The sequence below is a fragment of the Agelaius phoeniceus genome, chromosome 4, assembly GCF_051311805.1.
Source record: "Agelaius phoeniceus isolate bAgePho1 chromosome 4, bAgePho1.hap1, whole genome shotgun sequence".
Classification (NCBI taxonomy): Eukaryota; Metazoa; Chordata; class Aves; order Passeriformes; family Icteridae; genus Agelaius; species Agelaius phoeniceus.
In genome coordinates this window covers 3592133-3606654 of record NC_135268.1, presented here as the reverse complement: position 1 = coordinate 3606654, position 14522 = coordinate 3592133, and the positions used below count along the sequence as shown (strand labels likewise).

General features: G+C 39.9%; 1 protein-coding gene across 10 annotated transcripts in view; it reads right to left on the bottom strand.

Annotated features, from left to right (window-relative positions):
- Positions 1-14522, bottom strand: part of BLTP1 (bridge-like lipid transfer protein family member 1) — an 87756-nt gene that overhangs the window by 6050 nt on the left and 67184 nt on the right. For 4 of the 10 annotated variants that reach the window (XM_054633649.2, XM_054633651.2, XM_054633653.2 and 1 more), the window contains 19 exons: positions 14126-14337; positions 13302-13500; positions 12661-12720; positions 11599-11825; positions 10586-10716; positions 9609-9732; positions 9344-9453; positions 8558-8648; positions 7987-8049; positions 6234-6478; positions 5470-5685; positions 5162-5342; positions 4112-4304; positions 2097-2258; positions 1855-1994; positions 1487-1688; positions 1122-1325; positions 827-1006; positions 263-400 (listed from right to left, as the gene is read on the bottom strand). In XM_054633649.2, the coding sequence (XP_054489624.2) occupies positions 263-400; positions 827-1006; positions 1122-1325; positions 1487-1688; positions 1855-1994; positions 2097-2258; positions 4112-4304; positions 5162-5342; positions 5470-5685; positions 6234-6478; positions 7987-8049; positions 8558-8648; positions 9344-9453; positions 9609-9732; positions 10586-10716; positions 11599-11825; positions 12661-12720; positions 13302-13500; positions 14126-14337 (3078 nt within the window). Of the gene's footprint in view, positions 1-262; positions 401-826; positions 1007-1121; positions 1326-1486; positions 1689-1854; positions 1995-2096; positions 2259-4111; positions 4305-5161; positions 5343-5469; positions 5686-6233; positions 6479-7986; positions 8050-8557; positions 8649-9343; positions 9454-9608; positions 9733-10585; positions 10717-10921; positions 11123-11598; positions 11826-12660; positions 12721-13301; positions 13501-14125; positions 14338-14522 lie in introns of all 10 variants that reach the window. The other 6 variants (XM_054633654.2, XM_054633655.2, XM_077176740.1 and 3 more) reach the window with 5 other exon arrangements.

Here is a 14522-nt window from a genome sequence, read left to right as displayed (position 1 = left end):
AGCAGGGATAGTGTTTATTAGATTGGGTTGCTCAGGGCCCCATCCTACCTGGCCTTGGAATATGCTCTTTAAATTATTATTTTATCACTTGTTCTGTCTAGGATTTCCTACAAGATACCTGAGTGACTGCATATGGAGTAAATCATAATACATTTACATCTATTCAATGATTTAATATGACACAGGTAATAAATGCTTATAAAATTCCTACTCTCTTTGTGTAACAAGTTGTTTTTTTTGGTGATAAGCAGCAGGCTCCTACCTGGCAGATTTATTGTCTGATCACCCAGGAAGAGCCTTCTAGCAATGCTTCTCCTGTACCAAGCCCTGGGAAAGGCCAGGATCTCACTGAGGCGGCGCATGTCGTACTTGAAAGAAGCAGATCCTATGTCACAGACAGCTGAAAAAGCACATGCACACAGCTGTAAATTCTCAGTAATAACAGGTTTTGGTAACCAAGTCATATTCTCCTTCACCCAATAGTGTTGCCTCTGCTGCCACGAAAAACAGTTTTCCTGAGATGTTGCCATTTCTTCAAGTCCAACCATTAGATATAAATGCATTTCATAAAGACACAGTAGAACCCAAGAATACAGATTATGTTGAGTCCTGCTTGTGTTGGATGTGCCTCAGACTACTCGTGGGAGGATTTTAATGGCAAATTAATCACAACCATCCTGCTGTTTTCCCAGTAAGTCAGGATCCCATGTGCAGGGGCAGAAAATCTGTACAGAGATCTTAGAAAAAAACCACCGCCAAGAGTGAAGTCCATCACTGGAACAGCAGTTCTGTAATTAGCTGGGATTAAAATGAAAGAAGCATTTACCAGATATGTTGATCAATGTGGTGTCTATCTTGCTGGTAGCTTTGCTCACAGACTGACTCTCAAAAAAGGAGGAGCCTCCTGAACGCCTGATCCGTGACAGGCTGACTTTGACAAACTCCAGGTTGATGCTTAGGGAGTCCTTCCGGCCAGTGACCGAAGTGGGCTCCTCATCCACATTCCCTAGAAGCAGGAAGGAAACATTTTTATCTTCTGTGATCCTTTTAAATCTGCAGTTCAGAAACCCGTGCCACACTCGAATCATGTTCACCAAAGCAAACAAAACCTTGTTCCGTACCCAAGGCTCCCGATCCAGGGGTCAGCACAGTAACAGCTGATTTTTGTTTTCCAGCTCCATAGGGGTGGAACACATAAAGGGAGAAGTCAGACATGCAGGCAGTAAAGCTCAGGCCTGAAGAGCTGCTGCTGGAAGTCGTAAGATCTGACTGACTGCTGCTGTGCCTTGTCCTGCCCAGAGGGCTGCCAAGGCCAGGCGATGAACCTGGGGGCAAAAAATCAGATTTTTAAAGCATTTTCAAACATGAAATAGTGCTTAATGCTAACAGCAGTATTAAACAGACCAAATACACTTCAAATTATGCCCTTTATCAGCAACATAGCTTAAATATTCTGAATCAGAGTCAACATTCACACACATATTACCTGGTCCTCCAGATTTACCAGCTGAACTCTTGGAGCCACTCTGTGGAGTACTGCCACCAATGGACACACTTTCTGATGGGTATGTTGTGCCTAAAGTTTCCAGTTCTCCTCGGTTGGAAGAGAAAACAAGATCCAGGGAAGGCAACTTCAGCATACATTCAACTCTGGATACTGGCAAGCAGCTGAACTTGATTTGAGAGGGCTGGCAGGCAGAAAGAAAATAAAGCATTCAGAAGGGACACTTTACTCGATTCTTTATCAAGTTTTTTTTAAGAGTTTTTATTCCTTAAAAAAGAAATTTAGAACGACGGCTTGTTTACAAGACAGTGACTAAAGCAACCACCCTGATTGTTGAGTTAAACCCTCACCTGGACTCGTACATAAACCACCACATCTACAGGGAAGGAGGAATATGCTGATGTTGAGGATGACACCAAGGATGTTGTGGACTCTTCCAAGGGATCTTGTATATCAAACTGTCCCATGTCTTCATCCTGGGAACTAACAGCTTTTAACAAGTACAAGAACTCATTAGAAAGTGGAATTTGAAGGGGAAAGCAGCTCAATACCAAAAAAGCACAGAGTGCCAGAACACAGCTACGCAACTGACCTGTGTAATTCCTTTCAATGGGTGTGATGGGAATGGTTTCAAGGGCTTTCTCCAGGAAGTCCAGGAGGCAGGGGCTGATCACCATCTCCTCTGGCAGTGACTGGAGTGCAACCCATGCGTAGAGTTTAGCAGTTTTCACTCCACCACTTCCTTTCCCTTTGGCTGCAACATTGAGAAGATACATTTGCCTAAGGTAATACCACTGAGCAGTAACTGATAAACATTGGAAGGCACTTCCTAACTTATCAAGCTGTGCCCTCTTAATTTCTCTATCAACTGAAGAGATCTCGACCAGGTCTGCTAGAAGAAATGAAATCATTAAGTTTTTGCTTTGCAGAAATAACCATTAGTCTGTAAGGCTTAATTGTAGTAATTCCATTGCTCATGTTCTCAACCAAGCACTCTGTTCTCATTGTCACCACCTCACTTTTTAGAAAATAGCACTGAAAGCAAACACAGACAGTTCTTCTCCAAATACCCAGTGCAAAGTAACCACAGCTGACTGGAAATGAAAGTGGTATTAGGAAAATTAAATCAACAACTCTGGAAAGAAAGTCAGTTTAAATAGAGAAAAATACATCAAAAAATTAAAACTGCAAATGGCAAGTCCTACTATATTTATGCAAAGAATGACTAAAGATTCTAAACCATAATTTTTCAAAGCTTGGAACTAGCCAGAGTATAAACAAATAAAATGTTACTCTCTCGTAAATTTGTGGAAGAGGAATCTTGAATCCATGCTCATCAAAATATTAATAGGCAGAGAAGATATAAGTACCAGCTCACTGTCTCTATGCAATCCAGCTATTAGAATGAATACACATCAATGGAGACATAGATATAAAATTCTCCAAGACAAATATAAAAATAAACTACTAAACCAGAGATTAAAATCCTCTCATTTGTTAAAAAAAGAGAAAACACTGACTTCCCATACTGTGCAAATTATTCTGTCTCATGTCTGACTACATGGTCCTATCTTACTTTTACTGGAAACCAAAGACAATACTACAAGTTGGTCTCCATTCCAGAGGAAGAGTACTATTATAAAAAAGTAGTATAAACAACAATAGATGTGTTTCAAAACCATTCAGGACTAATAAATACTTATAGAAATAAAATGCAAAAAGAAATAAAGCAATTACAAGCCAATCTCTAGTCTGAGGGGGGCATATACATGATCATACAAGTGCAATTTCCACACCAAATGCAGAGTTACAGACATGTAACCAGGAAGACTCAGGACCTGGACATCATGTGGTAAGAATTCAAAGGCAAAGATTAAAAAGAAGATAGACTAGAGAACAAAAGTGAAGAGAAGTAGCATAAACCACTATACAACATCTGGTAATGATAAAGAGGATGGCCACCTAAAGGAGTAAGAGCTAATGGTTCAAATTGCACTGTTCTCTCCCAGCATCTCTGGTGATTTTATAAGGTAAAATCCACAAGCACAACTCTCAGTTACTCATTTTGATCAAGTTCTGACAAAATTTTGGCTTTGTGTTTAAAGCAGTATTTAAATGCCAAAGGAGAGAAGAGTGAATGTCTCAGAAATTGGAGATGCAATCTACATGCCTCTGGATCCAACATGAGGTAACAACAGCCTCCTGCTTGAAAACAGGAATCATTGGAGACACAACAAAGCCTATATTGGAACACATCTTACTCCAAATCATGGCTATTTAGAGGCCTTCAATGGGTGAGACATTTACAGATATTTACACTGCTTTCCAACATTCTTTCGTTAAATGAAAACTGGAGAAGGCAGTGACAGCCCAACACTGGGATATGGTGACTATGACAAAAATATTACTGAGATTGCTTTGGCAAACAATGTCTGAAAATGCAGCTTTATGAACTGCATTTTTGCTTTTGGGGTCCCGTTTCTGCAGCTCAAGTCAAGCCTGGATAAACACAGTGCTCCAGGTAAGGTGCAGCCAGATCTAAAGGCAGTAGATTACACCAAGGGAAAATATATCCATGAAAGGTTCAGAAAGTTTGTCTATAAGTACCTGATGGGATGGGTGGGGGTTGGGGAGGAAGTAAGGTGTTAGTCTTGCTGTGGATAGTGCTAGAGAGAGGAGGAGATGTGGCAGTATCTTTCATACCATACAGCTTGGACTCTTTGGAAAGGGTGCGTGGCAAAGAGGATCCTCGAGAAGTGTTTGGAGATTCAGTCTTTAGAGTCTTGGAGTTGTAGTGCAGCTGGAAAGCAAAGCAAGATCAAGTTACTTCACATGAATAATTCAATTGCTGTACAGCCATTTGGTGCCACTCCTTCCCTCCAAAACTTATTTCTTCTCATTCTTTACAGAAATATCATTGTAACATACATTACATTCCAATTCACATCCTATGCACAAAAAGAACTGAAAACTTAGTAAAAAAATAGATAAATTAATCAACTATTAAAAAATTCAACAAAACACGGAAACAGAGGAAATTCATTATTTAGGACCACTAAAGCTTGTTTCTCTCTCAGTTACATCACATGCATCCTGTGCCACCTATGCACACCTATGTCTTAATGTGTGCTGGAACTGTTCCACTACTGAACACAGGCATACAGAAACTGGCATTAAAAAAAAAAACCAAATACCTCTGAACCCAGGAGTTCACACCTCCTCCATGTGCACAGTAGACTACTACTGAGAACACAGAACATAAAGTTGTAGAGAATGTTTAGTCACTCCTGAATTTGCCTAGAGGCAACAGGCAGGACCTGAGGTACAACTGTTATCCCTGAGTACAGCATGGAATACTGGACATGGTCCTTCCACATTGCAAGACTAGAAAAGCCAACCTTTATCAAGTGAGGAGCATTTCATTCATGGCATTGCCTCAACAGAATTACATCAAGTTTTTGTTCAGCAGTGACAGATTTTTCCCTGTTCTTACTCCATTAGGATTTCAAATCACAAAACACAAGGACATTTTTGTTGAGACCTATTCATGCTAGGATATAGAAACAATGGTTAAAAAACCAAGGAAATGTACAGTTTGACTGTGTTGGAAAGAAAACATTGTCCCTTCCTCCCTGCTGAGTTATCCCTTCATTTTACCTTTACATCCACCCCAGGAATATAAAACACTGTTGTTTCCACATCACTGGATTTTGTCTGTAGAGATGATGGCACTTTCTTGCCAGCAAGTAAGTGAGTAGTAGATGCATAATTAGTCTGAAATTTCTTCTTTTTTGAAGGAGACTCTTGATCCAAACTCCTGGAACTCCGATCATAGCTCCTGAAATAAATATCCTCACATTATTAAAGTCATTTCCCATGCCACACTGGGCCAGAACAACTTATGGTGCTGTTATTAAGCAGTGATAATTGATTGCTGGTAATAAACTCATGCACACATTTCTTACCTTCGCAAACTGATGTCATCGTGCTCTTGCTGGAGCATCGTGGGATGCAGCACACACTTGCCACAATCAATTTCAACCCTGATATCGAGCTCAAAGTCAATGTTTCTCTCCGTGGTGGTGCCAGTGACACTCCTGTTGGTGGGTGTTGTCGGCCAGCGCTCGGTGAACAGCTGGTGCACAGCAGCAAAGCCCGTGGCTTTCTTGCGAGAGGCGCTCCTGCACAGGCACAGGTGGGGGGCAGGTATCAGCAGGACATTCACCTCAGCACGGGCTACAAGGCATTCCCAAACTATGTCCACACTGTAGGATCTTATGAAAACATTTTGGGGAAAGGCCTTATCTGATATGCAGCAATAGTAGCACAAAAAACTAAGCTTTTCTTAAACGCTCAATCAAAAAAGGAACAAAAATATACATACACAACCCATTTCATGTTTGCAAGCAGCCACATTTTCACATTCAGTTTGTGGAACTACACCCTGTTCTGTGGTCAAAAGCCTCACTTGCCAAGTTTTTTATTCTGTTCCAAGAGTTGAAATTTGTGACAGTTACCTCCTTTTTCCAGTCAGGATCACTCCTTCCCACACAGTCACCTCTACTGAGCACAACCTCACCTGCCTTCCACACACACACTTGAGTGTATTCACTACTTCATCAGCAACAGAATTCGTAGCTTTAAACTCAATATTTCCAGTTTGAGAGCACTGAAAGCACATTCAGTTATCCTCTTCATTTCTGTGCTGTTCCTCAGGACCGTTACTTACGGTGGTTTCCTATAGAAATAGGTCCTCTCCCTTTCATGGTCATCGTCCTTCTCCGAGTCCTCGCTGCTGGAGGACAAGCTGTCATCCCGGCGTCCTTCTTCAGGCTGGAAGGGAATGCCGGGTGAGAAGACAGCTGGAGTTTTGGGTGAAGCAAATACCGAGCATGAGCCTTCACTAGCAGATGAGTAATGGGAGGGACCATCAATAGTTACGGACAAAAGGTCCATTTCTGTCTCCTCTGGAAACTGATTGTGAAAAGACAAAAAGATAGTAAATTTCCACAGACTGGATTTCCACAGAGAATGCAGTAGATAGATCTGGAAATAAAGAAGCAGGCCTGCTATGAGAAACACTCACTTCTGAGTTCCTCATAACACAGAGAGAGCAGGTAAAGGAATTGCAGGAGGATTATGAAAAAGAAGGGAATGAAAGCTTGGTGGGAAGACCTTTGCCATTGCCTAGTGATTGAGCTCAGCCTGGTAGACAAAGATTCATCATGCTCTTACCAATTTAGAAGGAAAGGAAACATTGCATTGAAATTTAAGAACTATTTTGAAAGCAAAGGACAGAAGGCAGCCCAAGTGCCCATGACTTGCAGCAAGCATTAGTGAGGGCACGCAGGGCACTAGACAGAATGTACAGCACCACCCTGGGCATCCCAGCCTGAGCATGGAACTGAATGGCCTAAAGGAGCCTCCTGCTTCTCACAGAAATCATGCCACAAGCCATTTTCCAGCATTAAATTCTTAAAATGCCTGTGAAAAGCATCTACAAGTGTTAAACACCAGCACTTCCTATGCAGTACCACTGTAGAGCTACACAGTTGTTGTCTGCATATTCAAATTACTGATGAACAACTGGCAGGATGTCAGCAAAACACATTTAAAAAAAAAATATTCAACATTTGGTACCTCTAAGTGATTAATAGTTTTTTGGTATGCCAGCAAAACCTAAGCTAACTGGGCTTTTACATAACAACAATAGGCAGGGTAGATTTTAAATGTGAACATATTGAAATGTGCAAAGCACATTCCCAGGTGTCATTTCCACCATTCTCTCAGAAATAGGCATTTATTTCCTGGGAGCATTAAGGAGCATTAGAAGGGAAAAAAAGTACATTACTGTCTCTTCAGTTTGGTTTTTTTGCTTGCTTGTTTAGTTTTGCCTTTCCTGATTTGTTATAAGTTTTGGGTTTGCTTGATTAATTCTTTTTTAAAGAAAAAGACTATTTTCCCTAAACATGGTTTTGGAAGCAGTTAAAAAACTCCACATGTTCTCAGGATATTAAGTTTTGGAACATTTCCTACTCGCTATTATTTGAAAATGTCTTATTCCACACTAAATATAAGAATTCAAACAGAAATAAGAGTGTGAGAAGTAGTCCTCCCACCTGGTAATTATTTTGTACTAGTGTTGATTGCCATCGCATTGGAACACAATGTGACATGTGAAGGCACACACTAAAATCAGCCTCTAAAGCACATTTCAAGGCTAGACTTGGGTCACTTTACATCAGCCTTGTTCAGTCTTGAAGCAAAAAGTCAGCAATTCATTTCAGAAGAAGTTTTAAGTCCACATAAGGGTGCATCAACAATAAATCATGTTCCTCTACTTATTTTATGTATTTAAATATTTTCAAGCTCAATATACATTCTGTTTAGCTGAGTGCAAAAGAGATGAAATATTGAAAAGCAGCTCCCTATGAGATAAATTAGTTCTCGGGCAAAGAATACTCGTTTCTGCTCAGAAATACCTGAAAATACCCTTCCCCTGGACAGCTGGATTGTTGTGCAATCCCCAAAGCTGTTTGATTCAACTTAATAGAAATGAAAAAAATATACAAATTAAAATAATTACAATCATCTCAACCATGCAAAATAAACACTTTAAATGTGAGAAAACATACTAAAAAAAATAAAACAACCCCAAACCAATCCAACAATCCATTTCAAACACTGAGAAGGATATACCTGTACAGCTACAGCAAACTAATACCCATTTCCAAAACTCTAAATATATTCAAACACCAAAAATCCTAGGTGATTTTTTGCACACCTCTGACAAAAATTCCAACAAAATTACTACTGTGCGAGCCTAACAAACAAATCAAGCCATTTTAAAATATTTTTCTCTCATGAGTCAATTTCTGTGCCAAGAAATGAAAACACATGTGTCTTCTACCAAACTAAGTCTATCTTTCAAAAATACATCTGTAATTTGAGGCAAAGCAGACAATTCAGGTTTGCCTGGATATAATTATCTCATGAACTGGTGATCAAATGGCAGAGGAAATACAATTATATGGCATATAAAGTAATTCTTACAGAATCTTGTATGTTGAAGGTTACTCTTGGCCCAGGAGATGCAGCATCCACACGGATATCTGGGAGGTCTTCACTGTCCCCCAGTCGAGAGCTGCAAGCAAAACAAAACCAAAACAGCTCCTTGAGTTGTACTACATGATTTCAGGGTCATGCAAACATTTCATTACACAAATACAAGGTCACACTTAGCTTTCTTTTAGGGAAGAATATATAAAATTGTAATTGAAGCACTTAGGTACGTGAAAAGGAAGGAGGGGGAGAATTAAAGAGAAGGAAGCTGCGCATGACTTGGCTAGCACTCTGTCTCTGCTAATGTCTCTGTGCAAGTTTTCAATCCTGAAGCCAACATGCAGAAATTACAGAAAAATAAGCTATTTGTAATCTGCCACATAGGACAATTATTCACACAGAAAAAAACATTTCCCTTTCTTCTTCTCATTACAACAGCCCTTTTAAAAGGCAGATGATGGCAAATCAGGTGTAGAAAACCAGATTATTACAGTATGCCATTTTTCCTTATATACACGTTTTGAAAACAGGATTCTGTAGAAAAACCCAAGTTTTTGTAGAAGTGAAATCTCTTCTCAGAGGTTTCAGAAAAACGAGAAAAAATGCTTTTTAGAACATGCAAAATATTGCTGCCTTGCAAAATGACCTCTTTCTAGCCAGTTCCACCACAAACAGCTGCTGCCTGTGGTAAAATGACTCTTGAGGCCAAAGTCCAACTTCTGCCCTGTCCCGTGTGCTGCTGTGGCTATCACAAATCCCAAATTCCCAGAAGCTCACCTTGTTCTGTCCATTCTCTTCAGAGGAGGCCTCCCTGATGCTGAAATGCTCTTTGATCGGCTGTAGCTGGGTTTGTAGCTCAGACCCCACTTGTCTTTCAAGGAGGCAGCCTAAACCAGAAACAGTATGGAAATGCAACAACTGAGAACACAGAGGAAAACTCTGGCAAGCTAAAATGCTCCTGCACATGGGAGTGCCAACACAGCCAAAGGGTTTTTGGGACACAAGTGCTACAATATTCCCAAGGGAGCCTCATCCTGCTCACCCTCATGCTGGATCTCCGGAGCTTTTTGCGGACGTCCCTGCGAATGTCGTTCACAGCCACCGACTCCAGCTGCTGATAGCGCTGAATTTCCTGGTTTATGGTCCCTTCACTTGCACCTAATTTCCTGGAGGTAAAGCATGGTGGAGTTACCTTACAGATATTATTTCCACAGCTTCAAAAATCTGTGTTGTAAGAAGGCTTTCCCTGGGAATTATCCCATTTTCTCTTTTGTCTCAATACTTATGACCAGTGTCAAATGCAGCCACAGAAGTACAAAAACAAACATTTAACCTAAATTCCTAATTTCAGAAAAAAATTTCCCACTGAATGGTGACAGCAATCCCATTTTAAGTACAAACAGTAAAACACGTGTTCCTTTTCATTATTGAACACGTAACTACTAACTTCTGTACTCCCATCACAGACAGATCCATATATAGTAAGTCTGTCTTGGGGAAAAGGGGGGAAAAAAGCCCAAACAAGCCCAACAAAGTTTGAAAATACTATTCATAAAACACACAGAAGGTCAGATGAAATTCGTGAAATCTGAAATAATTTTTTCTTAAGGGTTTTCTCAAGCACACAAGCACAGTATAAGGAAGTTTTCAAGTTTAATTTTGAAAACATTATGTACAAGACGCCAAAAAAAGTCAATTTAAATAATTTTCTTCTGCTTCCTAAGCTTATTACAGTTTCAAAGTAATATATTTTGCTAAAGTAATCAGGATGATAATAAATCAAGATGGAAGTCCGATTTTGAATCAATAGGGAAAGGATTATAAATCAGTCATTAAAATGCAGAGTCAGAAAAATACAAACTAATCTGACACTTATGGAACAACCCAAGAGATTTGAGAGAGCACTTGCATATATAGGCCTTTGCTTTTGGAATCCTTTTATTTTCAAATAAAGGCAACAATATGCACTTAGCCCTAACATGAGATGTATGCTACAAACATGAAGCAAACCACACTTACTTTAGGTCATCAATGACTTTTGCTTGCTCATTGAGCTCTCTAATATCAACCAAACGCTTGGTAAATTTCCTTCCTCTCTGTTCTCCAGTTTGGATACTGGAAGCTCCCTGCCGCCGGTGATCAACGATCTCCTGTTCCAAACAAACATTTCATTAATGTCCTCATGAAAAACCGGCCATCAGAACATGGTGAACAACAGGCAAAGTGAATTTCACACCTTCAAATTTGGATTAGTGCATGCAAAATAATCAATTCACGTGAACAGGCAGCTGATTGGATTTTTTCCAGTGATCCAAAGCCCATCATTCAGTTAGACACACTGTAACTACTACATACATGTCCCCATGAGCAGGATCTGCCTGCTTTCAAATGTGCTCTGCTAGGCTGGAGCAGATCCTGCTTGGCGGAGCCCCAGAGATATTCTACAGGAACAGAGTATCGGTGCCTTGGGGGGCTCAAACCCAGCAGGTGATTTACAATCCGCTGCCCAAATGTGAGCTTGCGCGCCTCTCCACCCAAGGAACCTCCACCTGATTTCTGAACAACAAACAGGAGCATTAGTGTGCTGGGATAATGTTTCTTCAGTCAGCAGGCTAGAGACATTAAGGAACAGCTGTTAAAATGGGTTTGTAGAAAACCAAAAAGCAAGGTCAACAGCAGACTAGAAGTAGGTTTTTATAAATTTTTTTTCGTGTTAGTAACTTACTCTCCTGTGAAGAAAACCTAGAAGAAAGCCACAGCTTTTACAGTTCAGGTATCTCAGGTTAGGCACTGTGTCCCCTCCATGTTTTCAAATCCAGATCGTTATTTCCACATAACACCAGTAGAAATATGATCTGCAACTTGTTGTCTTTGAAAGATGGAGTTAGAAAACCCACACACAGACGTTTCCAATTTGCAACAAGACTTGCATGAGCCATCAAGACTCGCATGCTGGACTCAAGGTTAAGACCTTTCCATTTGACAGAAGACTTTTTCCAATTAGTAGAAGTTATTTTGGTGGATTCACTTACTGCATGGATAGTGGGAGACATGGTGTCAACTTCATCCTCATCTGAAAGGTCAGCTATGTTCACAGAGTTGAGGTCAGCAATGTCATCAATATCTTCCTCTCCTGTCAATGTTGTGAGGGTGTTGCCCAAAGCATTCAGTCTTTTCCCAATGTTTGGATCCATGTGGACATCAATACCACACATCTTCCACAACACATTCAGCGTCCAGGTTCCAGCACTACTACTTTCTGTGTTAAAAGAAATAAATCAGTTTGAACAGTTTTTCCTCTTTTAAAAAATCCCCCATAGCAAGTCACCTACCCATTAGCCAAGACAGTGTTTTTCAGTTACAAAGAACTATCTCTTCTGTCCATTCTGAGGAAAACACATTCCCACAACTGAAATGCTTAATGAAAATACTTCAGTGTTTCTTAAACAAGTGATATGACACAGGCAGACCTGATGAAAATAGATTCCCTTCAGAGAAAGTAAAGAGCATCTCGAGCTTCGGCTCATACAAATGCAGGCAAGTACACTATTCCAAAACAGAATTTCTAACAGCAAGAAACACAAAGCATGTCTTTCTGCATGTACAAATGCTGACCTATTTTTATTCAAGTCTGGAACAATGATGCTGGAAGATGTTATATGTGTTCTGTGCCTAGTGAATATCCTGTCTGCCCAGGATTTTTCTGAGCGCCACTTTTCAGCATCAAAATACAGACCTTGCTCTAAGCACGACAACACGAGACACTGGTTTTCTTTCTAGATGGAAGTATGACTAATACAGAGACTGACAGCTATTTCTGAATGCTCTGGAGAAGGTCCAGACTACTTAGACTGGGCTGAGGGGGAATTTGGGAAAAAGAGAAGCCTTTTCTGGGAGAGCAAAGACAGGGATGGCAGCTCAGGGTGACAAAGACTGAGCAATCCCTTCCCAGCAGGAAGCAATGCTGACTGTTACAGCAACTATTGCTGACTCTTCTCCAACCAATTAAATTAAAACACAGTTAAAGGACTTAACTCTCATTCTATGAATGATTTTCTTATGAAGGACTTTATTTATTAAAACAAGCACATTACCTGCTGCAGCTTGGCCTGTTGTCCTGGAACACACTTCATAGGTACCATCTGGCACAACACCTAGATGAAGCAGACAAAGCAAGTCACTGATTAGGCAGCCAGTAAAAGCTGCTTCAGAGCAGCCTTTCCAATCCCACCCTCAGTCTCTTGTCTGCCATAATTAAAGAATGACAAAGGTTCTAGTTTTATTTCCCATTGAAAGACTTTTCTTATTTAGTAAAGGGAACTTGGTAATCTACAAAATTCTAAATACATATAATGTATAATATGCATAGTATTGAATCAACTTAAAAACCTATAAAAATTTTCGAATTTTCACATTCTATAAAAATATTCTATATTAGACTATTAAAATTTAACTGGGATCTTATGTAATTGTATAAAAGCAATGCATCCAACTCTTACAATATCTCTTAGGCAAAGATTAAATTATTACCATGATATATAAAGCAGCAAAGTTTATATTAATAAAGGAAAACAACAACAAAGGAATATAACCTTTTGGACCCATATTATTTTGCTTTCAAAAGGCCAAAGTATTTTCTTTAGGTTTATTGGGAAGGCTCAGCTGTTTTTCAAGTCAATGGGAAGGGCAAAAGTGGAAATGGAAAAATACTCTTGTGCAGTATGAAATCACTTACATGCATTCATGACTAGATCTCCTCTTATTTCTGGTTTCCAGTCATCCCAACTTGTCTCAAAGCCATCAGCAAAGCGGATGCAGAAGTTTTTAAAATGACCTTTGCTAACTAAAGACTCTGAGGAGCAGGCAGTGATGAGTGTGCTTTCAATAGTCAGGACTAAAGCAGAGCCAGTGTCGAGATCTGCAGAGTGGTTAGACTGGAAAATAAAATCACAGGGACAACTTACTGGTCAGTGCAATGCCAAAGTGATTACATTTACTAAATGCCATTTATCCTTCCCTATTAACTGACCCCTGCTCACATCTCCTTGTATTTTTCCTTCTCTGCAGAGAGCTGCAAAAGCATCACCTCTGCCCATACAATGCCTTGCATTGCTGTCTCCTAAATGCAACACCTACATTATAAATTTATTTGAGCAGTGGGAGTCAAGCTCATCTGGAAAAGGAACAGACATCTATGTTTGATCAAGGGCTATAATCCATATGGCCCCATGACCAGAGAAGACAAGCCAAGGATCAATTCTTTTCTCCAAGAAAGATGACACCTGACTTGACTGAACAATGACAAAAATTACCTTTAACTTTTATGTGATTTTTTTTTTGTGTTTATTTTGATGTGTACCATTATGTACAATCCGAAGTGCACAGACTGATCAATTTCTAGCTCTGAATATGCACATCTATAATTATGTTTCATTTTAATTTATATTTCCTTTTATAAACTAGACCTTTTTTGAAGCTTTTATCACCTGGCTCTTGTAGATGTACACCACACACAAATTGCTGTTTTAACAGCCTTCCAATAGTCACGCTTTTGCTTACCTGGGGTGTGTTTGTGATGGGCAGGCAAATTCCTAAATCATTGACAGTCAGCTGAAGGAACAGGGTGCCAAAAGCCTGTGCAGAGGTTTGCTGGATTCCAGGCAGCATATCCACCACTTCTTTTGTGGCCATGTGAATATCTTTATGCAAAGCCATTCTCTGTTCATTCCAGTTGTCGTACGCTGCCTTGTAGTTCAGCCAGAAGAGCACAGCTTAATAAGGAAACCAAAAATGCTTAATTGAAATCAACACCTTAAAAAAATCAGGTACATTCACTAAATAAATTCTTTTTGTAATGCCTTTTTACAGCTCCTCCATTACTTGAAGTCAGAGGATGTAGAACAATGGACACACACAGGTTCAGGGTGCAGCAATCAGGCTCATGCTTCAAAGGACA